Consider the following 27,977-nt stretch of genomic DNA (forward strand, 5'->3'; position numbering starts at 1 on the left):
AACTAATGATCCTCATCTATGTGGCTTTGCATCGTCCTGAAAATTATGTTTTCTTAATACCGAGAATTTGTTTGCTTAAACAGTGAAATTTGAAGCATGAATATTTCTTTTTTCTGAGAGTTACAAAATTAAACGCAGCTATTTTTTTCATCGAGAATGATTATAAATGAGGCTGTCCTCAACTCTGCAAAGTACCCACAAAAAAGGTCATGTAGACAACATGATCTAACATGCAAAGAGCAAATACCTATCATGTGGGTTGCCACTTCCTTCTGCTCTCATGAACTGTGGACTCTCCCCTACCAAGCCTGAGCATGGCTTTTTCTCAACAGAGGGCTCTTGGTAGCCACTACCAGTCCATTGGGGAAAACACATATGCTGTCACTTAAAATTTTCTGGTTTAAGGTAAAGAGCCCTGGGTCCTAGTCCCAACATTGTCACTATCTATGAAAAACAACTTCTCTCTTTTGATTTCATCTTTTTTAGAACAAAGATTATCTTTTTTCCTCCTGTACAAAAGGTGGTGAGGATGAAATGAGGTTTGCAAATCTAAACAATTCACAGTCTTGCCCCCCAATATAAGATTAAATTTATTAGGTGAGACATTATACTAAAGATGAGGCAAGTAAAAGCAGAATGTTGTATCAAAAGAAAGAATCCCACCGTTCTTAAGCACATGTACCAAGATGATCAAAATTTCACTTAATATTCTCTAGTCCAAAAAAATGCATACATTTCAAACATAGTTTTGATACTTTTAGGCAAATGGAAGCTATCAACATCAACAAGTATTGACCAATGGAAAATACAAATACCACATATGTGGATCTATACAATAATCACTGTTTTCAAAAGCACTTTTCAAGTTTTGAAATAGAATTTTGATACTAAATATGCCAATGCAAAAATATTAAAAGAACATATTTGCATGAATAAAGAAGAAGCAAAACCCTGTTAATAAATAATAATGAAGCACATCACCAGTCAGCAATCAATACTAAAAAATCATTTCAATCAGAGTAAGCCTAAAATAGAAAATCAGGATCAAAACTGAAAGCAAAGCTGTAAGCCAGGTTCAATGCACATAATGAACCTGTCCTGTGATTCTAAAGGTAATAATTCCAGAAGTAGCTAACATTTAATGAGTGCTAGCTCTTTGCTTGAGATATGTACATTACACATCATTTCTAATGTAATCCTTACTCAACCTTCTGAAATAAATATATAACTGTTTCCATTACACAAATGACACAGAGCTAAAGAGGTTAACTAACCCACCCAAAGTCATGCTTACAGTAAAGTGGTTCACCTTCAAATTGAACCCTAGCTAGTTTGACTCCAAAGACCTCCCATGAGCAAAATAATTCATGCAAGATACGATTATGATAGCCTCCAGTTTTTAAAGATCTATTACACACAGCCCGTGAGTTTACCTACTACTTACCACAGTACGTACTCTCGAGGCAGTCAATATTTGTTGAATGAATATTTACCTCATATTTCCAGGAAACATTTTCCTTTATTTTTCTTATCTATTTGGCATATTAGTGAGGCTTGCCCAGAACACCTTCTTAACTAGATAAATACAGGCATATTGACTAATGTATTGTTCCTGGGCTCTCTTTTCCTTAGGCATCATACAGACCACTACCCTTCTCTTGTGATAATATATTTCTGCGGCAGGATAAATAATTTGGCTATGGATATTTGTGTCAGTTATGGCTTTCTTTACATCAAATTTTTTTTAGAGAGGGAGGAGAGGCAGAGGGAGAGAGAGAATCTTAAGCAGACTCCACACCCAGCATGGAGCCCCATGCAGGGCTCGATCTCACAACCCTGAGATCATGACCTGAGCTGAAATCAAGAGCTGCACACTTAACTGAGTGAGCTACCCAGGTGCCCCTACATCAATTACTTTTTAGTAACCCCCACGAAGGCTCTGCTTGTTATGCAGCTGCCTAGACTCAACTGGGAGGGTCCCCTTCTCAACAAGAGTTTTAGTGACCATCTCTCAGAGTGGGTTATGCTTACAGTTGGCCACTCTGACCCATTTTTGAGGGTTCTTATTAATCTTAAGAAGGTGAATAAGAGTTATAGGAGTTATACAGAAGGCAAGTCTCATATTTTTTATTTATTTTTTTAAAATTTTTATTTATTTATGATAGTCACAGAGAGAGAGAGAGAGGCAGAGACACAGGCAGAGGGAGAAGCAGGCTCCACGCACCGGGAGCCTGATGTGGGATTCGATCCCGGGTCTCCAGGGTCGCGCCCTGGGCCAAAGGCAGGCGCCAAACCGCTGCGCCACCCAGGGATCCCAAGTCTCATATTTTTTAAAAAAAGATTTTATTCATTTGAGAGAGGGAGAGAGAAAGAATAAACATGAGCAGGGGAAGGGGCAGAAGAAGCAGCAGACTCCCTGCTGAGCAGGGAGCCCGACATGGGGTCCATCCCAGGACCCCGAGGTCACCACCTGAGCGAAAGTCAGACACTTAACAGCGAGCCACCCAGGTCCCCCTGGTAAGGCTCATCTTTATTTATTTATTTTTTTAATTTTTATTTATTTACTTATGATAGTCACAGAGAGAGAGAGAGAGGCAGAGACACAGGCAGAGGGAGAAGCAGGCTGCATGCACCGGGAGCCTGATATGGGATTCGATCCCGGGTCTCCAGGATCGCGCCCTGGGTCAAAGGCAGGCGCCAAACCGCTGCGCCACCCAGGGATCCCAAGGCTCATCTTTAAATACCCTTATATGAAGTCTCTAGACCACCAAGTACCTGCTAGTGGTATGGGGTTTTCCCCCTTTTTTTATGGGATGAGGTGAGGTGTAGACATCTTCTTTTAAAAACTGAGTAAATTAGCAAAATCAGTATATTAGTAAAACTTACTAAAGACCAGCTTATTTTGGGATCCCTGGGTGGCTCAGCGGTTTGGTGCCTGCCTTTGGCCCAGGGTGTGATCCTGGAGACCCGGGATCGAATCCCACATCAGGCCCCGGCATGGAGCCTGCTTCTCCCTCTGCCTGTGTCTCTGCCTCTCTCTCTCTCTCTCTCTCTCTCTATGTCTATCATAAAAAAAAAAAAAAAAAAAAGACCGCCTTATTTTAAGTACATACAGCTCTTCTAAAAGAAAACCAAGCAGGACAATGTAAATAAAAAAAATTGGAACACAGAGAAAGGGAGAGAAGTAAAACCAGGAATATCTGAAAGAAGCAAGATCTATAAAAACGTAAGAGGAAGAAGTTTTATATTGTCCTTTCTGAAGAAAAACAGTGCTTGTGTTGAAGGCCAGATTTTCGAGATATTTCTGTATACTAAGAAACAATTAAGAATGGAAAGGAAATAGAAGAAAAGCAGCCTTCTCAAAACATGGAAGGCTTTGTGCATGTATGCGTGTAACCTGTGGCAAACACTTTTTTGAGGAGCTGATAAGAAACGCTAAATGGTGGCCACTGTGAATCCCACTTCTGTATCTCCGTAATGTGAAACAGGCGCAGGATATTTTATTCCCTTGATGCACAGATACTTCCATATTATCATTTTCCTCTCAGAGATATTTTCACCCTAAACCATTTCCTGACAAATAAAGATTTGGAAAAGATTGCTATTTTCCTGCCAAGATCCATTTACCCTTTTCTTGGGAACAGTCTGGTTGATATTCCCCAGTTAGATAAGGCCATCTGACAAAATTCGGGCCGACAGACGAGAGCAGAGGCGAAGTGTGCCCCCTCCGCTGTGTGCTCTGCGAGTGACGACGCAGACCTGGTGGTGGCCCAGCTTACACTCGCACAGGGGCAGTGTCCCAGGACATGTGTCTTCTACAGAGCGTGGCTGCCCTGCCAGCCTGGACTGCTCCCTTTGGAACAGTTAAGTGAAAGAGAGAAAAACTTCTGTTACAAGCTTAGCTTAACTATTAAAATCACACCGTCTATTCCTGTAGATTTCTGGTGCATTCTACACCAGTCTGGCCATCTCTCTGCATATTGCCACCATTCTGAGCAGTACTGCCTGCTGCCAGCAGCCACTATCAATAATGTGGGAAGGTAACGGAAAATCCGTCAGAGAAAACGACTGTATATTGAGAAGTTTAACATCCATCTTAAATCTCCCTTCTAATTCCGCCCTGGAATTCTGTAGAATAAGCAGCCACTGAGGTTTCCGTTTCAGGCATCTACTGTTTATTGAGATAGGAGCGCTGTTCAGATTTTAAGTAAAAATCTGTGAACTCCCCCTAGGCCTGGCAATTTTCAGCAAGATGACAAGGACAGTGGAGTGACAGCTAAGGATTTCCTCGTGGTGTTCTTCTACTTCTTCATTCCTATTACATCACCGTACAGGTCAAATTTCACTGTAAGAAACAAAAGGTGTGAATGTCTCCTGTTTGTCATTAGAACTGAAAGCTTTATTTGAGTTTATTTTACAAATTGGCTGCACAGGTGTTATGCGACCCATTGGGATAAATTTCCTTCACAATCACCTACTTTGCACACCACTCTTTTGTACCTTGATAAGCTACGGAATACAACCGCGTAGTCTACATTTGCCCAGTGTAGACATAATATACATTCATTAAAGGAGTTCAAAAGACAGTAGTCGTATTTGTACTAGACCTATCTCTGCGTACTGTAACTTGCAGTCTTCAGTGAAGAACTGATATTTGAATTACTTCATAATTAGCACATCTTTAGTGAACCAGAAAACTAAACACGAAAATCAAAGAGAGACAACCGGCAGGTACCCACTAAAAAGGATTACATATGGAAGAGAGGAGGCAAAGTATTAACCAGGCAATGACAAATCAACTGCAATTTTGAGGACTGAGAAGGTTAACCCCCAGGGGTCTTTTGTTTTCATATGGCACTGCATATGTGCAGAGGTCCCTTAATCAGACAAATTTGGCATTTCCAGGATACCACCACAGAATGCAAAAAAGAAGACAGAGATGAAAGCAAAAAAAAAGCTCTCTGGTTGACCAAAAACTAAAGTGTAAGTACATTACCCATAGCAGAGCATCCTATTCTCAAATTAGAAACCCATTTCCTATGATCTTGGAGTCAATTTTGACAAGCATGCTTGTTGGTGTCCTTTAATTCAACGTAGAAAATAATGATGAGCAGGAGGGAGGGGATAGGAAAATATTCAACACAAAGATAAAAGTCCTAGCACCCTGAGGTCCTTTAAAGTACAAAGGGACTGTCACACCTCAGCAATCTGCCAAGGCTTCGGGGCCATATACCCATGCCATCATGAAAGCCCTCAGTCATTAAGGGAAGATTAAAAACTATTCAGTTATCTTACCAAAGGCAAATAAGTGCACCACCGATTGCTCCTTAAAGAATTTTATCAAAAGCAGTTTTGTTTTAAATTTTACACATAAATAGACCGTTCCATTAGAAAATTCGTTTGTGAAAACCAGGCTAGATAGGATTTTATCTGATGACAGTGAACTCACTCACTCTCTCTCTCTCTCTCTCTCTGACCTCTACCCACAGAATAATTGTCACTGACCTAATTTACAGTAGGAGGAAATACACTGCTTCTCCCCCCACCCCCACCCCACATAGATCTGTTTTGATCTGATGTGTGCTACTTGTCCAGCCCGCATTGACCAATGGCATAAGCCTGCAGCCCGTGCTGCTGAACACAACAATCCTAAAGCATGCTTGAAATCTGTCCAGCATTTCCTTCCCGACCAGGCTATAGAAAGAAAACACAGCAGAACTAGGAATTGCTGTAGACTGGACTTGGGATAGGTGTAACCCCTAAAGCAAGTCAGAGCAAGTCCCTCTCAGATAAGAGAACACTTTCACAATCATTTCAGGTTGATGGAGGTTCTGTTTTTAAATAATTTTTCTTAATTTAGCGCTCAAGATGTTTGGAAGATGACACAAAGATAGCATCAAATTCTACTTTTTGGGTTTCACAATCTATTTTTTCCACTTACGGACTTCAGTACTTCACTGTCTTTTTATGACACGACCTCTCTTTAAAATGCTCAGAATCACTTTGTTAGTGGTAATTCTCAGTTACTGTAGACTCCATTTTTATTTAATTTCACATCTACCAAATAAATATTTCCCAAAGCTCATAGTTTCCTTCAATTAATTCTTTCACTCAACAAATGTTTACTGAGTGTTTACTCTGCTAGTTACTAGGTTGGAACCAAGGGACTCCACAGAGAACATAGTATATAGTCCATGTCTATTCCATTTAGTACATTTAGGGAATAAAACTGAATTAAATGTCATCTAGTTTCTCGATGCCTCTTTGAGATGGTTATAGACACTCCAGGAATGTCAGAAATAGTAATAAGGTCTGGACTTAAGATTTCGTGTGACAAATAACTGCTAAGTGTGAACATGTAACACATTTGAAATACATACTTATATTGATCCAGTATGTTTACCTGCATATTAAATTATCAGATGTCCAAAGGCTTAAAACCTATTTTTAATCAGTAACGCTTTTCCTCCATATGAGCACACTGAATACCACGGTAAAATTTTAGAGTTCAACTTTCTCACCTTTTAGGGAAAGAGGGAAAATACATAAAATAAATTTTAATAAAGTAGTGAGAATTAGCTCAAGATCCTTTTTTTTTTTAATACAAAAGTTATCAAGAAAACACCGCAGCATAATGATTATTTACCCAAGCTGAGGCTAACCAATTCTGATGTTAAAGAAATCCTAAGGCAGATACCTCCTCTCTATAGAATGTGGTATCTGAAGAAAGGCTTTGTGCCTATGAGAATTTTAGCATATAAAGCATATGGACTACAAGTTTAGGAAAACGTAATTAAAGAATCACATGTACATGTCCTTGTGACACTTATCAACAGGTTTACTGCTTAGTCCAATTAAATAAATGAAAATGAGTACATTTTCTTATCTTACAGAAATACAAGTGGAAAAATGAACAAAAGGTTCAGGGAATTAGGCTTTTGCCAAAATGTTGAAGTACTATGCCATTTAATTTTTTAAAAATCAAACAGTAATTTTAAAAATCACACTAATAGTGAATTGTATCGGTTTTTATTCATATACCACTTTAGTAAAATTTTCAAGTTGATAGTATGATTTTCACATTAATATACCAGAAACCACAGTTGGATTGACCTAGGGGCTTTATCCGCCTCCATCGTATTTTATGGAGAAGGGGGTAAACTCTAAAGAAACTTTAGCTCAAAGCCACCAAGAGTTTCCTTCATAGTCTGGAACCTCTTAGCTGCTATAAAGAGTTTCTGAAGGAATAGATTTTAATAAAATCTATTTGAGTCAACCACATTTCCACCTCTTCGACTACGCGTTTTCAGTGATCCAGGTCTGCTACTGCTAATACATAAAACTGGTACGGCAGTAGAGAATAAATATTGAGCCTGAGGGAGTGACCAACACTACACTTCTTCAGAAAACCAAGCCATAGAAAGAGAATGTGAAAGGCATAAACATTTCAGGCAAGACAACTAAGAAAACATGCTGCCAATGCAACAGGACCTGAGGATCCATTAAATTCTTTTAAACACATCACCCTTGAGGATGTAAATATCAAGGACTTGGGATTCTAATTCGAAAATGAAACAGAACCCAGAAAAATTTGTTTCTTTAAAACAGTAATGCGCTTACAGATGGCTTTTTAGGATATCATATCTAATTAGTCTACTCATTTGTGTAAGTTTTAAGTATGCCCAAATTTTTACATGTCTAAATTAAGGGGAGAAATGGGAAAGAAGTATGTTTAGACAGGTAATTAAAAAAAAAAAAAAAACTTCTTTCCCAACTTGATCAGTGAAGCAAACGTCTTCTTACCCAAAAAACCAGAGATGCATGATTAGTTAACATTGAAAAGAAATTCATTAGTTAGCATTTAAGGGAAGTTGTCCTGATAACCAATGGCATTCTTCCAAAAATGTGGTTAAGCAATGAGCTCAAGCTCCAATGCGTCTTTAACCATGAAATATAAACATATGACCTATCAGCTGTAAAGTAAAATATCCAAACTAGCTGTTTTTGTTCTGTAATAAACAAGATACCCAGATATGCATACAGGTGTACCTGTCTACTAAATACAGTAACACATCTTAAAATTAATAGATTCCCATGGTCTCAAGATGCCCAGACTGGACAAGAATTAGGACACTGTTTTGATTACTCTCTGAAACATTTAAATCTGTGCTGAGAGTAAGTGAAACACAAAACTATGATACTTAGACACTGTGCTGGTTAACACAATTCTTGTACTTCCCTGTTTATTAGCCAACAGGTACCTCTATAGTTTTAAACAGGGATTATAATTAGAAATGGTAACAGCAATGTCCTGAGTTACTCCATCTGTAGATCATATTTCATTAAGACTTATCCTTTGAAATTATAATGATTATCCTACCTTGTTCATGTGAGAACTTAAGAAATCTCCCTCATAATTCTGGGACATCTTTACACAAGAAAAAAAAAAAAGAGTGTGTATGTAAGAGAGGCTCCTACAAGTGTCACTTTTTAATTGAAAAAGCATCTTAGCCAAAAAGACATTGTAAAAGTAAAAGTACGCATTTTATTCATTCATTCCATTGGCTGAGAATCGCTCTATTGTACAAATACGGTATTGTACAAAAAAATCACAAAATGTTACAAAATAAAAAAGTACAAACTGCAGCACTTAATAAATATGACTAGAAGTAGTTAAAGTGGAAATGAGATAGATTTTAGGTTGAGAACATTGTTTGACCCAGCAAACCATACAAGATCTGTTTACAGACATTTTTATTTGTACATAATACAGGGCAATCCTATTTTGCCTTTTGAGAGAATTTAAAAGGAATAAAATATTAAGACACTATTCTCCTGCTATAAAACAACTGCCAAAGTTGATTCAAGGCATTTAATGCTAGTAGTTTTTTAAAATCTCTTAGTTGAATCCAAGAAGCTATATAAAGCAGGAGGCTTATCTTGTCACAAAGTTAAAATGCTCTTATAACAAAATGACAAATATAAATAAGAACAATTCAGAGCACCAATCTACTCTAAACACCAACCAAAGTACAGAATAGTCATCACTCTGCCATCTGCAAATATCAGACTTCCATTCAAGTAAGAAGACCTGGTACTATTCCCCCTTACAGAAAACTCCTCCCTCCCTTAAATATTTCTCTTTTAAAGGCTGACCATTTCTAGAAAAATAATGATTTCCAAAACAACCAATCTGTTTTTCATTAAAATGGAATGGGTCAATCATCTGGTAACACAAATGCATTAATATCCACTTGAAATAATGATCTAAGAATCATAAAATTCAAATCGAACAACATAAAGTAACTACTGAATCACAAACTCTGTTCAAAGTAATAAACTTCATATAAAGCACTTTCTCTGGATTGATGCCGGAAAGCTGTCTGTCAAAACGGAACACGTCATAGATGAAGGTACACCCATTCTTAAAAACGTTGTGCAAAAATACATTTTTATAGAAAACAGATTACCAGGAATGAACAAATTTACACCGTGAGAAACTAGCTTGCAAATTATAAGTAGCGCCAACTTTATACAGCAAATTATAAATAAGCAGTAGGATCACCCCAAGCCATCATGAAACATTATTTAGGTGCCCAGCAACCTTCAGCTCTGAGGAGAAAAACATTCAAAAAAATGATTAAGGCATTACACCTACAGTAAATCTACTAGGAAGTTTAAAAGTGCTATTACCCTGATTAGAGTTCGTAATTCTCCCAACACAAACTATGTATGCAATTCTCCCAGGGTGTAGGTTTTCAGACACTTCAAGAGCATGCATTTTGTTCGATATACATTTTGGATAGGGATATGGCCATGGACTTGGCAAGTTCTTCGTCGCGTTTCCGTTGCACTTGAGTCTGTCTGCACCAATTGTCATACTCGGGGTTAGGATAGGAGTGATCAAACACGGCATCATAATGTCCATTACTGAGCCAACTGAGCCAAATGCTAGGCCGTAGGGAATCCTCTGGGCCCAAGTAGTGAATCATGGTGGACACCGTGGGGCTCTCCAACCTCCCTCCAGTCGTTAGATGTATGTTCACATTCAGCATCTGCCCCATGGCCAGCAGTTCCGGGTACCCGGCCCACGCCCCGTCCTGAGCAGCAGCGATGATGAACTCCCCCACGTCGCCCTCAATCAGGGGGCTAAAGTGGTCGAGGTGGTCGGCGATGTAATGCACCGTCTGTTCCCTCAGCTCCCGGTGCAGGCTCTGGTCTCCGTACACCGTCTTGCTGACCGCTCGGTAGAGGCAGTTGCCGTCGGGAATGATGTGGAACCGGTACTTACTCCTCTGCCGCAGGTACTTGTCCTGCCTCTCCACCTCCGCCAGGTACAGGGCCAGCTTCTCGTCCCTGGGATCCGACCTGGAGACCACCACCGCCTCCGCCGCGCCGCCCGGGGCCGCCTCGCAGCTCCGCGCCGGGGCCGCCGGGGCCGCCTGGGCCTCCGGGTCGGGCCGCCGCGCCTCGTCCGCGCCGGCAGGGTCGCTGCGCTCGCCCGCCCTCTCCCAGCCCCGGAGGCTCCTGTCCGCCGGGTGCTCGTCGCCCCACGGGCCGGGGCCGGGGCCGGGGCCGGGGCCGGGCTCCGGGCTTCCCGGGGGCGGCGCGGGGCCTCGGTGCTTGGCGGCGGCCAGGGCCTGGCGGTGCTCGCTCAGTCGGAAGTTTCTGTCGGGACCCTCCCGGGCCGCGTCGAGGCCCGCGGGCTCGGGGCAGTCGGGCCTCAGCAGCTCCTCCAGCAGCCAGGCCGAGGAGCCGCGGCGCGGCGGGAGCGGGGCGCCGGGCGCCGGGGCCAGCAGGAGGCAGCGGCCGCGCGGGGCGGCGGGCGCCGGGGCGCCGGGCTCGGGCCCGTGCAGCAGCAGCCGGTCGGCGCCCAGGGCCCGCACGGTGATCTGCGCCGTGGACGTGTAGTGCGGCGGCAACGGCGGCTTGCACGACCCGGCGGGCGGGCCGGCGGCGGCCGAGGCGGGGGCGGCGGCCCCGGGCACCACCTCGAAGCAGGAGGAGAAGGCGGGCATCTTGGCGGCGGGGGCGGCGGCGGCGGCGGCGGCGGCTTCTCGGGGCTCGGCGGCCGCGGCAGGCTGGCACTCACCGGTCTCGGGCTCCGGCTCGCCGCTGGCGGCTCCGGGAGGCTGGAGGGAGACCTTGAAGGGGGCGGCGGCGGCGGCGGCGGCGGCGGCGGGGGCGGCGGAGGCTGCGGCCGTGGGACCCGGTGCCCCGGCTGGGTAGTGGGTGCAGACGCTGCTGTAGAGCTGCATGTCCCTGCCCGCTGCTCGGGCCCCTTATAGGCGCGGCGAGCCGGGCTGAGGGGGACACACCCTCCGGGCCCGGCGGAGGGGGCCGGCCGGGCGCGCTGACCCGGCGCCCCTAGAATAGAAATGACCCAAGGGCCGCCGGCCGCCGGCGCGTCAGGAGCCGCAAATAGCGCCCGGGTCCCCGCCAAATTCCTGCTGCGCCACAACGCGCGGTGGGGGCGGGGAGGGGACGCGCGCTCGACCCGGGCCGGCGCGCTCTTCCCGCACACCCGGGGCGCCGCGCCCGCTGCCGCTGCTCCGGCCGCGGCGGCCGCTGGGGACTTTCGGGGAAAGCCGCCCGCCCCGCTGGAGCGCGTCCCGCCGGCGAGGAGCAGTGCAGGGCGCGCGGAGGGGCCGGGAGGCGGGGCCGCGGTTGTTTACCTCAGGCCGCGCGGCCGCGTCACGTGGGCCCGTTGGAATGTGCGGCTCGTTGCGGCGCCCCATTCAGCCGCGCGGGCTCGCCCCGCCCCCCGGCCCGCGCCCCGCCCCCCGGCCCGTTCGGCGGACGTCACGGGCGGGGCCCGCGGCGCAGGGGGCGGGGCCCGCGGCGCAGGGGGCGGGGCCCGCGGCGCAGGGGGCGGGGCCCGCGGCGCAGGGGGCGGGGCGGGAGGGGCCGCCGGACGCTCCCTGCTCCTCAGCGGCGGGTCCTGGCGCCGCGCCGCGCTCCTGCTCCTGCGGCGGCTGCCGCGGCGGATCGTGGCGGGGTGGGCGCTGCGTGGGGAAGCTGCGCCGCCTAGACCCCGTGCGGTTCGAAGGCAGCTTCCGGGACGGAGCGTAGCCTTGTAACCCCCTGCAGGGCCAGGGCACCGCTGCCGTCCTTTTGATTTCAGTTCTTTGGGTCACAGTGTTAAAACACCGTGACGCCCCGCGTCCACCCGCGATTGCTGCCTTGCCCAACCGAAAGCAACTTTTCTGCACCCCTCGCCCCTGTCAACGGGCAAACACACGACTTGGGCGATGGGAAGCCCTTCCAACAGCCTTTGGAAGATCAGGTGCAGCCGCCCACCGCCCACCGTAGGTCAGTCGTGATGCCTGCCGAGGCCGAGCAGAATATTGGAAAGAGTTGTGCTCACCGGTGCTAGTCGTATCCTCTCTGTAAAGGGAAGCCAAAGTGTTCGATTTGATCAACCGAGTGTTGGTTATACTAGCGGGCAGGTGTGCTGTGTTCTGAGCTTCCATCACCTGCAAGTAACAGGCCCTAAGCGTTCATACTGAACGTGGAAGCTCTCTCACCTTTTTTAAGAAATGGGGAAATAGGGACGCCTGGGTGGGGGTCAGTGATTGAGCATCTGCGTTGGACTCAGGTCGTGATCCCAGGGGCCCTGGGATCAAGCCCCCCCCCCCCCCCCCCCCCCCCGCCTCCCCGCATCAGACTTCTCTCTCTGCCTAGGTCTCTGCTTCTCTGTCTGTGTCTCTCATGAATAAATAAATAAGTAAAATCTTAAAAAAAAAAAAAAAAGGAAATGGGGAAATAGCTGTGGACTGTGGCGCATGCTTCCACCCACTCCCCCCCCCAAACCTTCCTTTGAAGTGTAAATTCCTTGAATGAAAATACTTGGTCCTGTTGGCTGTTGTGGTGACCTCCCCTAGCACTGTACCTGGCTATGGAGCTAGAGCTAATATTTACAGAATGAACTAATTAACGGAGAATGAGTTCCCAAGGTTTTTCCCCCCGGAATTGGGATCCCGGTCTCCTGACGCTCGCCAGGGCTTTGAATTTTCCTCTGCAGGGGTCAGGCGTAGGTGACTGGCAGGAGGATCCCAGCATTGAGGCTTTTGCTGAGGTCGTTCCAACCTGTTCTGTAAATCAACTCCGGAGGAAATAAAAACTAATGGTAACTACCCTATTGGAAGCTGGTTGCCCCCATGGCTACCTAGAAAAGGGAGATTACTTAGATTTCATCGCTGCTTTTGCGGGGATCTATTGCTCTGTGTCTTAAACACTTCACACTGAGCTCTACCTTGAGCCTTTCAGTAGCTATGTTCTGAAACAGATGGCAAGACAAATAAATAAATCTCAAATAATATTTATTAAGTACCCGTTATGTGACTAGCAGAGTAGCATAACGAGCCTGGAGGGAGATAAGGGAACTTCAATATGAATCCTAAAGCAAGATGTATTTTAACAGGTTAGGGTAAACACAGGGAAAATGTACCAAATTAGGAACAGATGGATGTAAACAAACATATCAAAATACAAAGTTTTAAATAAATGAAGGCTCTTTTTTTTTCTGTTTTATCTTGTGGGATGGGGGGGCGGTGGTGGATGTGGTGGGCTGTGCAAGGCTGCATATTCACTATGGAATCCATGCCCACTCTATATCTCAATCTGAAAAGTCTACTCAGAGGAAATGACACTTCAGGAAACTCAAAGCAGGAATGATTGCCAGACTTGGAAATGGAAGTTGTTTCCTGCCCGAGGGAATCAAAAAAAGGCAACTCCTTGCAAATGATAGTAAAGAGATTAGGGTAGCAAATCCAGTTCCTTAATACTCCATCTGAGAAGAATTCCTAATGATTCCATCCTGGAAAATCATCTGTCTAGCATATTTTGGTGCTGTGAAGAAAATTGGCAGAAGTTTAGGAAAATAGGATTCTAAACCAAAATTACAGTCATTGAATGGCTAGAAAAACAGAAAATTTTACCAACTATCAACCGAAGGGTAGGAATAAGACAAGCAATAAGTTAAAACAAAGCAAAAAGGACAAGGCATTTAATCAATGAATATTTATTGAGCACCAGCTATGCTCTCAACATGGTACCGATTACAGAAAATTGAGAAACATTTGCCACACGGCCCAGCTAACAGAAACCTAGTCACCAAAAGCAGCTTTATAAAATAGGACCAATCCTGGCATGCTCTTTTGCAGGTGTGTACATGTAAATAACCACCATCTCTTAGCTACATTCCTTTAAAGATAATAAAATTCCTAACCTCCTCCCTACCCCCAAGATAAAACTTTTAAAAATGCAAACATTAATCCATTTATTCATTCATTAAATAATCATTTCTTTATCAACCTAAGATAAAAAAAAAAAAAACACAATCTTGAAAAAGAACAAAGTTGGAGGACTCATGCTTCCAAATTTCAAAACTTACTACAAAGCTACCAAGGGTGCCTGGGTGGTTCAGCCAGTTAAGCATCAGACTCTTGGTTTCAGCTCAGGTCATGATCTCAGGGTCATGGGATGGATCCCTGTAGGAGGTTCCATGGTCAGTGAGGAGTCTGTATGAGATTCTCTCTCCCTCTAATCCCTCTCTCCCTCTCACCACCCCCTGTGTGCTCTCTCTCTCTCTCTCTAAAATAAATAAAATCTTAAAAAAGAAAAAAACTTACTACAACACTACAGGCATCACGACCATGTGGTACGGGCATAAAGATAGGCATATAGATTAATGGAATGGAGTCTGGAAATAAATCCATATGTTTACAGTCAATTGACTTTGCAGGATGCAAGACAATTTAATGGGAGAAAGAATCATCTTTTCAACAAATGGTGCTGGGACAACTGGATATCTGCATAAAAACAATAAAGCTGGATCCTTCCCTCACAACATATACAAAATTTAATTCAAAATGGATGAAATGTAAGAGCTAAAATTACCAAATCCTTAGATGAAATTAGGAAATCTCAGTGCCTATGAATCAGGCAATGGTTTGCTAGATGTGACACCAAAAGCACAAATGGCAAAAGAAAAAATAAACTGGACTTCAAAACTAAAAACTTTGTGCTCCAGAGGACACCATAGAGAAAGTGAAAAGAGAAACTGAAGAATGAGAGACTATATTTACAAATCATGTATCTGACAAGGGAGTTTAAAATTTAAAGAATGAAAAAATAAAATAAAATAAAATAAAATATTTAAAGAATGTATAAAGAAGTCTTAGAATTCAGTAATTAAAAGACAACTCAATTCTTTAAATAGTCAAATAATTTGAATAGATGTTTCTCCAAAGAAGATATTCAAACAACAAATAAGCACATGAAAAAAAATCCCAAGTCACTAGCATTAGAGAAATGCACATCAAAACCCACAGCGAGTTATACTTCACACCCACCAGGATGGCTCTAATTAAAAAGTCAGACAACAACAAGTGTTGATGAAAATGTAGAGGAAACAGAACCCTTCCTTATACATTCCTTAGGGGATCTTACAACAATGCAGACATTCTGTAAAAGAACAGTTCCTCAAAAGATTACACATAGAATTACCGCATGATCTAACAGTTCCACTGCTAGGTATATAACCGAGAGAAATGAAAGCCTATGTCCACGCAAAAACTTGTGAATCAGCCTCAGCAGGTAGCATTATTCAATATCCAAAAGGTGCAAAGGACTCAGTGCCCATCAACTGATGAATAGATAAATAAAATATGGTATATCCACAGTGAAATATTCATTCATAAAAGTAAGGATATACTGATACATCGTACAACTTGGGTGAACCTTGAAAACATTCTAAGTGAAAGAAGCCAGACAGGAAAGGCCACATGTGGTGCATAATTCCATTTATATATAATATCCAGAATAAGCAAATCCATGGGGATAGAAAATAGACTACTTGTTGCCAAGGATTAGGGAGAAGGGCGAATTGGGAGGGACTACCAATGGGAATGGATTTCTTCTCGGAGTGTTGGTAATGGTTGCATAACTCTGGGAATATTCTAAAAAATACAGAGTTGAACTAAAATTGAACCTGCAAAGATGATGGTATGAGGTGAGGACTTGGGTAAATTTTATGGTATGTGAATTACATCCAAATAAAGCTGTTTTTAAGAAGCCTTCTACGAGTCACACATTTTATATACTTTAATGATTTTTCTGATAAATTCATGGTACTTAAAAGTAGTTGTTAAGAGGATATCAAAGAGTTGAAGCTTACTGAAATCAAATTATTTAGGGTCAGGTGAAAGGATATTTGAAAAGCTGGGTTACTCTGGGAAACGAACAAGGTGTAGTGGAAGGGGAGGTGGGCAGGGGGATAGGGTGACTGGGTGATGGGCACTGAGGGGGCACTTGACGGGATGAGCACTGGGTGTTTATATGTTGGCAAATCAAACTCCAATAAAAAATATACAAAAAAAAAAAGAAAAGCTGGGTTATTTGAATTTATAATTTTGGTTTCCTTCTTAAACTTTTTGTGTAATCATCATGATATAAAAAGATAATTTTACATTCTGTTCACCAATTACTGGAAACTAATATGCACAACCATATGGGAACGTAATCATATATAATGCCAATCAAACTTAAAATATGTAGCATTTGTGAAAAAAGATTCTGAAAAGTGCCTGGGCCATAGCAGGCTCTTAATAAATATTTTCTAAATCTTGCCCAGCAAAAATGGGATATAAGCAGTAGAGGAAAGCACCCTGGGAAATATTGTGTAGGTTGACATATATTCATTTTATTATACTGACAATTCAAAGTGAACAAATAAATAAAGGGCACCATAGCATGCAAACATCTCAGTCTTCTCTCCCCAGCACATTTACTACTGCTGACATGTCACTGGGGAGAAGTGAAATCTCTAGGCAGAAGTGAAAGCACCTCTTAATTATTTTAACCTTATAGCTCTTCTGAAATTGTATTTATTAGTATCACTGAAAATCCCATTATCTAAAGATCTCATGACTCAGGAAATCTAAATTAATTTAGGATAACTAGATCAAGTAATCAGTAGACTTTTGCTTTTTAATGGAAAAAAGAAATAGGGCAAAGAATGGAGGGAAGGCTGGGAAGTATGTGTAATCGTTTCCTAAGTTCAGGAGTGGAAAATGGACAGATCCTTTTGATAAATAGTCCAACAGTTCCCCTAATGACTAGCAATATGGCTTAGGCCCCCACTCATGCAATGGCATTTTTGTGGAATTCAATGGACTATTGAGAGAGCAGAAGGCAGGCCAGGCCTGGTATTCACAGGGAGGTTCAGATGACATAATCCTAACAGAATAATCCGTTCCCACACACAGCTTTGAATCATTCCAGCAGGAGGGGAGGAACCCAAACACCTCAGGTGTTCCCTGAATTCTGTTCATCAGATCTAGTATTATATTAACAAAGGAGTGGTTAGACCAGAAATATTTTGTTTCATGCTCTGTTACCTGCTTCTGATGCTTTAACCAATATGATGATCAAGTCTACTAATAATGAGGCCTGCTAGTTGGAGAGAGAGAACTGAAAATATAAGATATGGCTCCTAATATGTTTGGATGTTTGTGTCACCCGGAAATTCCTATGTTGAAATCCTAACATCCCAACCTGCAAAGATGATGGTTTTAGGAGGTGTGGACTTGGGGAACAGTTTAAATCACAAATGTGGAGCTCTCATGAATGGGATTACTGCCTTACAAAAGAGGGTCCAGAGGTCCCTGGCCCCTCCCACTATGTGAGGACACAATGAGATGTCTGTGACCCGGAAGGGGGCTCTCACCAGATCTGACCGAGCTGGCATCCTGACCTTCCAGCCTCCAGAACTGTGAGAAATAATCTTTTTTTTTTTTACTCCACCCCTTTTTAAACCTGCCCTCCCCTTTTATAACCTCACCCATGAGAAATACATCTCTATTGTTCACAAGCTACACTGCTACTCCATGGTATTCTGTTATAAAAGCCCAGACAGATTAAGACAGCCCCTGTCTATAAAGGGTTTAACATAAAGTAGCAAAAACAAGGCATTATACACACACACACACACACACACACACACACACAATAACAATGCAGTAAGTGCTGTAATCTGCTGCCAAGGGTGGCTCTAACATTACTCAGTCGTCACCTGGTTGTATGCCCACACTTTATCCACAATCTTCAATGTTTACATAGTTAAATATCTGTAAATAAGTGAACATGATAGCAATATGGCTCACCCCTCCTAAAGACCAATGGGGACTGAGGAGGCACCTTCACACCCCTCCCTCCTACAGAAGTAGAAGGCCAGGCTGGGAGACACACCCTTATTGACTAAGAGGTCAATTGCGAAAATGCCCAGCCGTTATGGAACTATTTTACCAGGACTTAAGAAAAAGAAAATGTGGAGGATAGACATTAAGCAACTTCAAAAGTGCTTTTTTTTTTAAGAAAATGTGTTATAAAAGACTAAGGCAATGCAAATATGTAAACATAAAAGTGCAGTTTCCTTCCATTCCATCTCCCTTATCTCAAGCTACAGAGATGAGCAGTGTTAACAATTGGTTACATATATGTCTAGAACTTTTATAAGCATATAGAGTGTATATTTTGCATACTACCTCTCTGTAACATTTCTTGTAGTAGGACTATGGTATGCATATTTCTCTGCAATATGCTTTTGTTCTTAACTGGTATATACTGAACATTTTTCCTTGTTCCTTTAATATCTACCAAAAAATTTCCAAACTTTGGATGTGCGATAATATATTTTTAATGACATTCAGATTGTTTTAATTTTGTCACTAGTCCAGCAATGTCGCAGAGAGCACCTTTGTACGCATATCTGCACCTTTAAATGAGAGCTCCTAGGACAATTTCTTCTAAACATTTTAGAAGGTAGTTCATGAGAAGGTTTATCAACTTGAGGAGGTTTTGAATGCCAGGCAATCTGATTTATTTTGGAAATTATTTCATTACGAAATATATTTAGTGTATCTATTTTTCCCCTCACTCCAATTTTCTGTTAGCACAGAGCAAATAGCATGTACTGTATTTCTAAAGACTCTATCATATATAAACTTACACATAAATGTTAATAAATAGATATTTTTGAATGAATGAAAAAATCATACTCTCTTGGCTCCTGTGATTATATACTTGAGACTCTTCAATTTTCTGGGAACATCTTTCTTAAGAATCTCAATCATTGGGGCACCTGGGTGGCATCTGCCTTTGGCTCAGGTCATGATCCTGGGGTCCTGGGATCAAATCCCACATTGGGCTCTCTGCAGGGAATCTGCTTCTCCTGCCTGTGTCTCTGCCTCTCTGTTTCTCATGAATAAATGAATAAAATCTTTATTAAAAAAGGATATTAATCATCAAAATTATAAAAACAACTGCTGTGAAGCTGATACATTTTTTTAATGTAAATACAGTTTTATGGGATTTTTTAATTATGAAAATACAAAAGAGAGAAAGTTTTCCTAAAAAATCATCTGCTGAAAAGACAGCTCCTTGGTCAATTTTATTTATATCAGTGGTTGTCAATCCAGGTGATCTGGTGATGTCTAGAGACATCTTTTAGTTATCACAGTTGCATGGGTGGAATCTCCTACTGTCATCTCATGAATAGAGACCAAGGATCTTGTTAAATATTCTATAGTGTATAGGACAGCCCGCATAGCAAATAATTACCTGGTCCAAAATGTGCCAAAGTTGATAACATTTGAAACATACACATGGGTACAGACACAAGTTTTTACAAAAATGAGATCATACCATAGATACTATGCTGTCCTCTATACTTTTACTTGATATGTCAAAATATTGTTCATATAAAAAATATACTCCTACAGCACTTTTCTCTGATAGCATTTTAACAAATCAGTTATCCTTCAGTGTTTTAGAAATCTTGTAACATCTTTACATAAAGATGTAAGTGCCAAATAGTATTTGCAGCATGTGGATCTACATTGTGTTATCTGTGTAATTATATTTGAAATATGAAAATAACTAAAGAACATACCCTTTAAGGTGATTATTGCTTCCTCTGACTCTATGATTGTAGTGAAAGCTTTAATACTTATACCTTACCATGTCTCAAAACATGTAAATTTTAGTTGCGTTATTTATACAGCCAATTCATCTAGTAGCTTACTGCAAAGTGATATAAACTATTAAGAGCTTCCATTTTCATTTTTAAAGTTGTTAAAGTTCTGGATTTCTTTATGCAGTGACTTTCCCATTTTTATTTTTTATTTATTTATTTTTTTTTTGCTACAACCTACAATAAGAAACAGATACTATGGGTGCCAGGGTGGCTCAGTCTATTAAGCGTCTGCCTTTAGCTCAGGTCATGATCCCAGATTCCTGGGATTGAGTCCACATCAGGCTCCCTGCTTAGCAGGGAGAGTGTTTCTTCCTCTCCCTCTGTGCACCTGCCCCCCTCTGCTCGTACTGTCTCTCACTTTCTCTCTCTCAAATAAATAAATAAATAAAATCTTTAAAAAAATGTTACATTGAGACCACATATACTACTGTGTATGTACATGTAACTAAAACAAGTCTCATAAAATAATGCTTACCTTTACTACATACATGCATTCCCTTCTTTTCCTCCTTTTATTTTTTTTAAAAGATTTTATTTATGTATTTATTTATTTGAGAGAGAGAGAGAGTGCACAAGTGTGGGGAAGGGTAGAGAGACAAGCAGACTCCCTGCTGAGCAGGACCCTGAGGAGTTGGGAGGGACTCAATCCCAGGACCATGAGACATTACCTGAGTGAAAATCAGACACATAACCAACTGAGGCACCCAGCCACCCCAATTCCTTCTTTTAAATATTGATTATAACCCCAAATTCATTTCACAGCCCACCAATGGTCAGGACTTGGAATTTGAAAACAATTACGACCTCAGTTTTACTCTGATTAATCATTGTATATACAATATGTTCTGACCCTTTAACCTCCTATATTTGCTGAGCAGATGGACTCATTGAAGAACAATATAATTTTTCAGTAAGTGAATTAACCTATACTTTATGTTCTAGCACACTTTTGAGAGTGAAAAGGGTTCCTCTTAATAGTTATTCCAGTTGTCAGGGATAAACCAAAAGTGTCCCAGAAAAAATAGCAGGTGGTGTCACCCTATCAACAACTGACAGAAGAGGGACGCCTGGGTGACTCAGTGGTTGAGCATCTGCCTTTGGCTCAGGTCGTGATCCCGGAGTCCTGTCATCAAGTCCCACATTGCACTTCCCACAGGGAGCCTACTTCTCCCTCTGCCAATCTCTGGATTCTACACAACTTCAACACTAAATGACTGGCTTTGAACAAATCTTTATATCTTCCTGGCCCTTAATTATTTCATGTATAAAATGTGGGCTTAATGATCTCTACTATTCCTTTCAACCTTAAAATGAAATTACTTTGGGGCTCCTGGCTGACTCAGCCAGGATAGCATGCAACTCTTCACAATCTTGGGGTTGTGAATTCAAGCCCCACATTTGGGAGAGATTATTTTTTAAAAAATTAAGTGACTTTATGCCACAAGAAGTGATATGAAAACAACCTTAAAAAGCTTACAGTATAAATGAGGTAACTGAGTTATATAACATCCTACCCTTCCCCAAAAATATTCTTTCTTAGGACATTTCAGTACAAATGCCTGAATAAGAATACCTGGGCTGGGCTCAAAGAATTAACAGCCAAATATGTAACAGAATTGGAGGCCTCGAGAGTGTACCTTCTTTCATCTGCCTAGCCACAATTTAAAAAAAAATTTTTTTTTTAAAAGATACGATGATTAGGTTACAGTCAGTTTCTCAGATGAAACAGAAAAACATGTAGGAAGAAACAGAGTCTGGGATTGAAGAAAACTATGCTAAATGAGAGGTGAACAACATTGTTGATGTCACAATTCTGTTAAGAGTAGATCCTATTTAAAATCACAGTTAAAATCACAGTTGCAGGGTGGCCCAGGTGGCTCAGCGGTTTCCCACCACCTTCAGTCCAGGGCCTGATCCTGGAGACCCGGGATCAAGTCCCACATCAGGCTCCCTGCATGGAGCCTGCTTCTCTCTCTGCCTGTGTCTCTGCCTCTCTCTCTCTCTCTCTCTTTCTCTGTCTCTCATGAATAAATAAAAAAATCTTAAACTGGAAAAAATAAAAATAAAAAAATAAAATCACAGTTGCAACATTGTGTGTCAATTATCAGTTTAAAAATAAATAATAAGATGAAATCATGGTTGCTGAATAAGTTAAATCTCATACTTTTATTCAAATTAAATGGAACACAGCACTTAAGTTTTTAAGAGTGACTAACTACAGAGGGCATTTATCACGTCTGCCCCTGCCCCAGCATCTTTTGAAATATCCTTTTCATCTGGTAAGAGCCCTTCTTCCTCCCCAGCGAGAAGACGAGATTCATTCTGCCAGCTGCCATGAAATGTTGACCAAGGCTCCAGCCATCAAACACACGCAGGCCCAGGACTTAAAATCAGAAGAGACTAACAGAAGTGAGCAGGTGCACAGAGGAAGCATCTCCTGCCAGGGTCACCAGCATCATCTGTGCAAGTGTGGCACTCATGTGAGCACTGGCAGGGCGAGGGAGGCTTCCCCTGGAGCAGCCCCTGATACGGTGTCAGCTGGTTCCAGCCCCACTCTGACTTGCCAGAGGAGTCTCTGAATCCTTTGACGTTATGCAATGTATTCAAAGCTACTTAAAGTAAATGCTGTTTTACCACTAAGAACACAGTGGGATACCATAGTTAGAGTCTATCTAGTCCAGCAAAGTGTTACAAGAAGAGATTAGTTTCGTCCTAAAGGACAGAAGTCAGGGATGAGACAATGAAGACCATCTTCTGGACAAAGAATACTAAGGCTAGCTATGGGGAAGTAGACACAAGCCGTGACACACGGATTGCTGGTAGGAGACTGAAACCTAAGCCTACATATGTGTCTACGATTTGGAGAGGAAAAGGTCATCAGGGCAGAGATTTCCTTCACTGTGAAGTGAATAGAGCTGATTTTTACAGCAAAGATATGCACATTTTCACAATTAAGTTTAAACACTGAACTTCAGGGGTCTCAAAATTATCATTCCATTAGAATGCCCATCCAGAAAGATGCATCTAGAAGAAAACATAAAGAAATCATGATCTTTTGGGAATAAAGAGAAAGTTGGGAAGAAAAATGACGGAGGGAAAAAAAGGATTTTTAGATCCTAAAGATAGGAAACTGTCGTAAAATCAGAATCTGTGCATGCAACTGTCATGGCCAAGCTACCATGATAGCCAACCACTATCATGGTTTGGCTGCATTAATGATCAATATGTATCATCACGTGATTGATTCAACCACGTAACTAATGCTTATATTACCAGGATTCCTGAGCTAGGCATGCCACAGTCAGTTTAGTGATTTTATATATATATATACTGTCCATGCTTTGATTGTCACTATGGATGGGAAAGATGGAGACCATACAGGAGGAAGTTTATTTTGTATATGAAATTTAATCCATGTGTTCTGAGAATGGATTCTCTTTCTCTCTGTCTCTGTCTCTCTATCTCTCTCTCTCCGTATATATAACTTTCACAAGTGTTATGCTCCTGTGTATATACTGAGATTTGGTGGTGGGGAGTGGTGGGAACATGAGGAAGTAAAACATGGAAGTAAGCTTTTGCTTTTTAATCCCTACAGCTATTTTTTTAGTGGGTGAGGGGCAGAGGGACTGGGAGAGAATCTTAAGCAGGCTCCATGCTCAGCTCAGAGCCCAATGCAGGACTCCATCTCACAACCCTGGGATCATGACTTGAGCCAAAATCAAGAGTTGGACACTTAACTGACTGAGCCACCCAAGTACATCTCTATAACCATTTTATTTTTTAAGGATCTCTATATCCAACATGGGGCTTGAACTCACAACCTTGAGATCAAGAGTCATATACTCTACCGACTGAGCCAGCCAGGCACCCTTATCCCAATAACTATTACTGATGCCCTGAAGCTGTCTCTCATAGGTGAGGCAAAGTATGAGCCACGAGTACTTTTATCTTGCAGCCAGGGGGCCTTTCCCTCCCACTTATGGAAACAAATTGGGATAAACTAAATAAGAAAACACTATGGATAACTTTGAATTCATTCTAATTTATATATTAAAAAATAATTTCTAAAGAAAGTTAATATTATTAACAGTTGATTGCAATTGCATCGGTAACATCTGTCAGTTGAGAACTACTTTGCACTCTGCTCATCGTGACTAAAGAATCCTAATGATTCACCCAGGAAAATGCACAACAAATAGAGTGGAAGATTTGAGGAAAAAAATGCATGACTATCCCCCAAAACATAAAGATTGTTATGTTAGTTATCTATTTCTATGTAATAAATGAGCCCAAAACATAATAGTTTAAATCATCAGTACACATTTATTATCTCTTACAGTGTAGATAGAACATAAATGCAGTAAGAGCTTGGCCTACTAGTTCATAAAGTCAGAGTCAAATGGTGGTAGAGGACAAGTTCAAGAAGACTTGCCTCGGGCTGGAGGACCTGTTCCCAAGCTGGCTCATTCATATGAATGGCAAATAGTTGCTGGCTGTTGACACATGGGCTTTTCTCAAAAGTCTTCAACACATCCTCAAGGCCTGGTGGCTCACACCTCCCCAGGGCAAGGAATCAAAAAAGGAGCAAAGCGAAAGCTTCCATGGCCTTTATGACCTAGCCTTGATGTCACACACCACTGATGTCATTTCCACTGATCTATGAGTCACATGGGTCAGCTCTGACTCAGTGTGAAAATAGATGATGCAGGAAAGTTAATACTATTGAAGTGAGGATTATTGGGGACCACCTTGGAGACAACGTATGATAGAAATAAGGGAAATAGGATTAGGAAGGAGCAGTGCTTCCCCTGCAGGTAATAAGAGAATAAGAGATGAAAGCTATCTTAAGACTGTCATTTTGAAACTTTTGGAAAGAATGGAGAGAGAACCATAAAAAAAAAGGGTCTCAGGAACCTAGGGCCCAGATAGAAGAGAAAGGGGGATGGTCCCCAGTGGAGCCTAGTTCCTTGGGATATATTTAGGAAAGCAGAATGTGAGAGAGAAAAGAACTGAATGCCTGGCAATATAAGATTTGTACCATTACTTTCTCAGAGCTCAGACCCCAAAGGGATCATTTGCATTTCCTAGAGATGCTTCCTTTAGGTCATTAAACTCATTTCATTAAAATAACAAGGGGATCCTGGGACTCAAGGGAGAAACTATTTAATAGTAAAACTTGTGAACTAATAAAAGTAGTAAACCAATAAGCCTCGTGCCTTGGTAAAACTCGTGAACACATCTTCACGGATATGGCACATAATGAAGGACGGGAATTGGACTGGCACCACATGGCTGCTCTTGTGGCACGTCAGCACTGCTACTGTTATTGTACCTACCTGGGCCTTCCGTAGGGATGAATCCCATGAACACTACCACCGTCGCATGAAGACGGGTAGGGAGGAACCAATTATTGTTGAGCACTTAACGTGTTGGGCACTAGGCTAGGGGTTTTCTACACACTGATTTTTGTTTGTTTGTTTTTTAAGAATTTATCTATTTGACAGAGAGCACACATGCACAGGTAGGCAGAGTGGCAGGTAGAGGGAGAGGGAGAGGGAGAAGTAGAAGTAAGATTTGAGCAGGGAGCCAAAGGCAGAGCTCAATCCCAGGACCCTGGGATCATGACCTGAGTCGAAGGCAGATGCCCAACCAACTGAGCCACCCAGGCACCCCCACACTGATTGTTTAATATAATTCTCTGCATTTCTCAAAGGCAAAATTAAGGATCAGAGTCATTAAAGGGGCCAGGGTCTACTAATTGTTCCCCAATATCCATCTTTTCCTTCTGCCTTCTAATACTAGAACCTCCATGGTTCCAGCTAGGTACATAGCTGAACAACTAGAGACTACAGTTCTCAGCCTCCCATACAGCAGCTAGGTAATAGCCACGTGATTCAATAATAATCAATAGAATGTGACTAGAATAGATGCACATGACTTGTAGGTCATACCTTTTGAAAAAGTGCCTTCCACTAACTTATATTGCCCCATTCCCAGCAGGCGGGTACATAGATGCGGCCCTGAGTCGGCTTCCACGATGCAAATAAGACCACAACCTTATGGCATGGCCAAACCCAAGTTCTCAGGTGAGCACATGAAGCTGCCTACGAGCCTAGACTGCCTGCCATCTTGGACTTTTAAGTCAGAGAGAAATAAAATAATATATAAGTCACTGTTATCTTAATCTCTATGAAAGCAATTAAACCAGTGTCCTAACCAATGCATGAACTTGTCATAGATCATCCAGCAGCAAGTGGCAGACCTGCGACATTTTCGCTTTCAAATTTCTGCTCTATCACCTGCTGTACACTAAACAAGGAAAATGTCCTTGTTAAGGAGAATGTTACTTCTTTTTTTAAAGAAACCTCTATGCCTAACGTGGGACTCAAACTCAGGACCTCGAGATCAAGAATTGCAAGCTCTACCGACTGAGCCAACCAGGCGCCCCAAGAAAATGTGACTTTTGCTCTCGACGCTCTTGTGTATTCTAAGAGCTCAATGAATATTTGAAAATGAGAGTGTCCATTTGGAGAAATTTATGTCCTTTTTTTTTTTTTTAAGATTGTATTTATTTATTCATGAGAGACAGAGAGAGAAACAGAGACACAGGCAGAGGGAGAAGCAGTCTCCATGTAGGGAGCCTGACGTGGGACTCGATCCTGGTTCTCCAGGACCAGGCCCCAGGCGGAAGGCGGCGCTAAACCGCTGAGCCACCCGGGCTGCCCTTTATGTCCTTTTTTGGTGAAGAACCAAAACTATGTTTCCTTCAATGTTGAGCACAATCTATCTCCATTATGATGAATGTTACACTTTTTTAGAATTTGGGCTCTGTTTATGTTCTGTTTTGGGGTTCTGACTCATTTTCCTTTGGAACAGAAGTCTATTTGAAGGATGTTAAATTTACTTATTATTTTCAAATGCAGTGTTCTCTGGGCACATTTTTCTATAGCTTATATAGATGCCTACCATCTTGCCATCTTTATATAGCTCTTCTTATTCGTGCTAAAAATAAGAATATGTACAGCGAATATTAAACCAATACCTACTGGCATGATCATACTGGTTGGTAATAAAATATTAAAATAGTTCTATTTTTGTTGATAAACAGCCAACATCCTATGAGACTTCTGAGCTCTCCCAGCTGCTCTAGCATCTATGGTCCATCCTTTAGCGCTCGTAGGTATCCCAGCACCCAGAAACCAACAGGGAACCTCCAGCTCTGTGGCTCAAATCCTTTTGGATTAATTGGTGCTTGTATCCTATTGGTTACTAAATTTTTTTTTTTTTTTTTTTTTTTTTTTAATGGTAGGCACGCAGTGAGAGAGAGAGAGGCAGAGACACAGGCAGAGGGAGAAGCAGGCTCCATGCACCGGGAGCCCGACGTGGGATTCGATCCCGAGTCTCCAGGATCGTGCCCTGGGCCAAAGGCAGGCGCTAAACCGCTGCGCCACCCAGGGATCCCATGGTTACTAAATATATTTAATGTCACTCTGGAAGCTGTCCAGCCTATGGCTTGCAAAGTAACTTTATGATAATTTCTAAAGCTCTTCATTTCAACAACGCCTTTGAGAAACCTATCAGTATAGAGATACGATTCTGCTGATAGTTTTTTTGTCTTTTCAAAGACTTTATGTGTATTTCCACAATTCAAGATGTGCATTTGTAACATTCTTCCAAGGCCTTCCCACCAAATCCCAACTTACCTTACTACAGGTACACACACATACACCCACATACACACACACACAGAGTCATTAAGGTAACACAAAGTAGAACTGGGGGAAAATGAATTAAACATAGTTCAAACTTACTCAAAATTACTCAGTAGTTGAACTACTTTTCCCAAATAATTTTATGTTCTCAAAATGAAAAATATCCCGTTTGTTTATAAACAAACAGTCTCTCACTGTCATATTACATTCTCTAAAGCTGGGGTCCA

At 42.1% G+C, this 27,977-nt stretch overlaps 1 protein-coding gene and 1 long non-coding RNA gene across 6 annotated transcripts in view; one reads left to right on the plus strand and one right to left on the minus strand.

The window, feature by feature from the left end:
* Nucleotides 1-11,499, minus strand: part of OTUD1 (OTU deubiquitinase 1) — a 90,292-nt gene extending 78,793 nt beyond the window's left edge. The window contains exons 1-4 of one of the 4 annotated variants that reach the window (XM_038529799.1): nucleotides 9,694-11,499; nucleotides 8,381-8,428; nucleotides 6,404-6,521; nucleotides 4,153-4,345 (exon numbers count right to left, since the gene is read on the minus strand). In XM_038529799.1, coding sequence (XP_038385727.1) covers nucleotides 9,768-11,258 — 1,491 coding nt within the window. In that variant the 5' untranslated portion in view covers nucleotides 11,259-11,499 and the 3' untranslated portion in view covers nucleotides 4,153-4,345; nucleotides 6,404-6,521; nucleotides 8,381-8,428; nucleotides 9,694-9,767. Of the gene's footprint in view, nucleotides 1-4,152; nucleotides 4,346-6,403; nucleotides 6,522-8,380; nucleotides 8,429-9,693 lie in introns of those variants that run through there. The other 3 variants (XM_038529797.1, XM_038529798.1, XM_038529800.1) reach the window with 3 other exon arrangements.
* Nucleotides 11,500-17,282: 5,783 nt separating this feature from the next.
* On the plus strand, nucleotides 17,283-27,408 carry LOC111091300. 2 transcript variants are annotated; one of them, XR_005355173.1, is made up of 3 exons: nucleotides 17,283-17,776; nucleotides 26,036-26,124; nucleotides 27,348-27,408. It is a non-coding gene; the product is annotated as an uncharacterized LOC111091300 (long non-coding RNA). The 2 variants fall into 2 exon arrangements; XR_005355174.1 differs by lacking the exon at nucleotides 17,283-17,776 and adding an exon at nucleotides 24,634-24,852 and having other exon boundaries at nucleotides 26,039-26,124.
* The last annotated feature ends 569 nt before the right edge of the window (nucleotides 27,409-27,977 follow it).

The sequence above is a fragment of the Canis lupus genome, chromosome 2 (genome assembly GCF_011100685.1).
Source record: "Canis lupus familiaris isolate Mischka breed German Shepherd chromosome 2, alternate assembly UU_Cfam_GSD_1.0, whole genome shotgun sequence".
Lineage (NCBI taxonomy): Eukaryota > Metazoa > Chordata > Mammalia > Carnivora > Canidae > Canis > Canis lupus.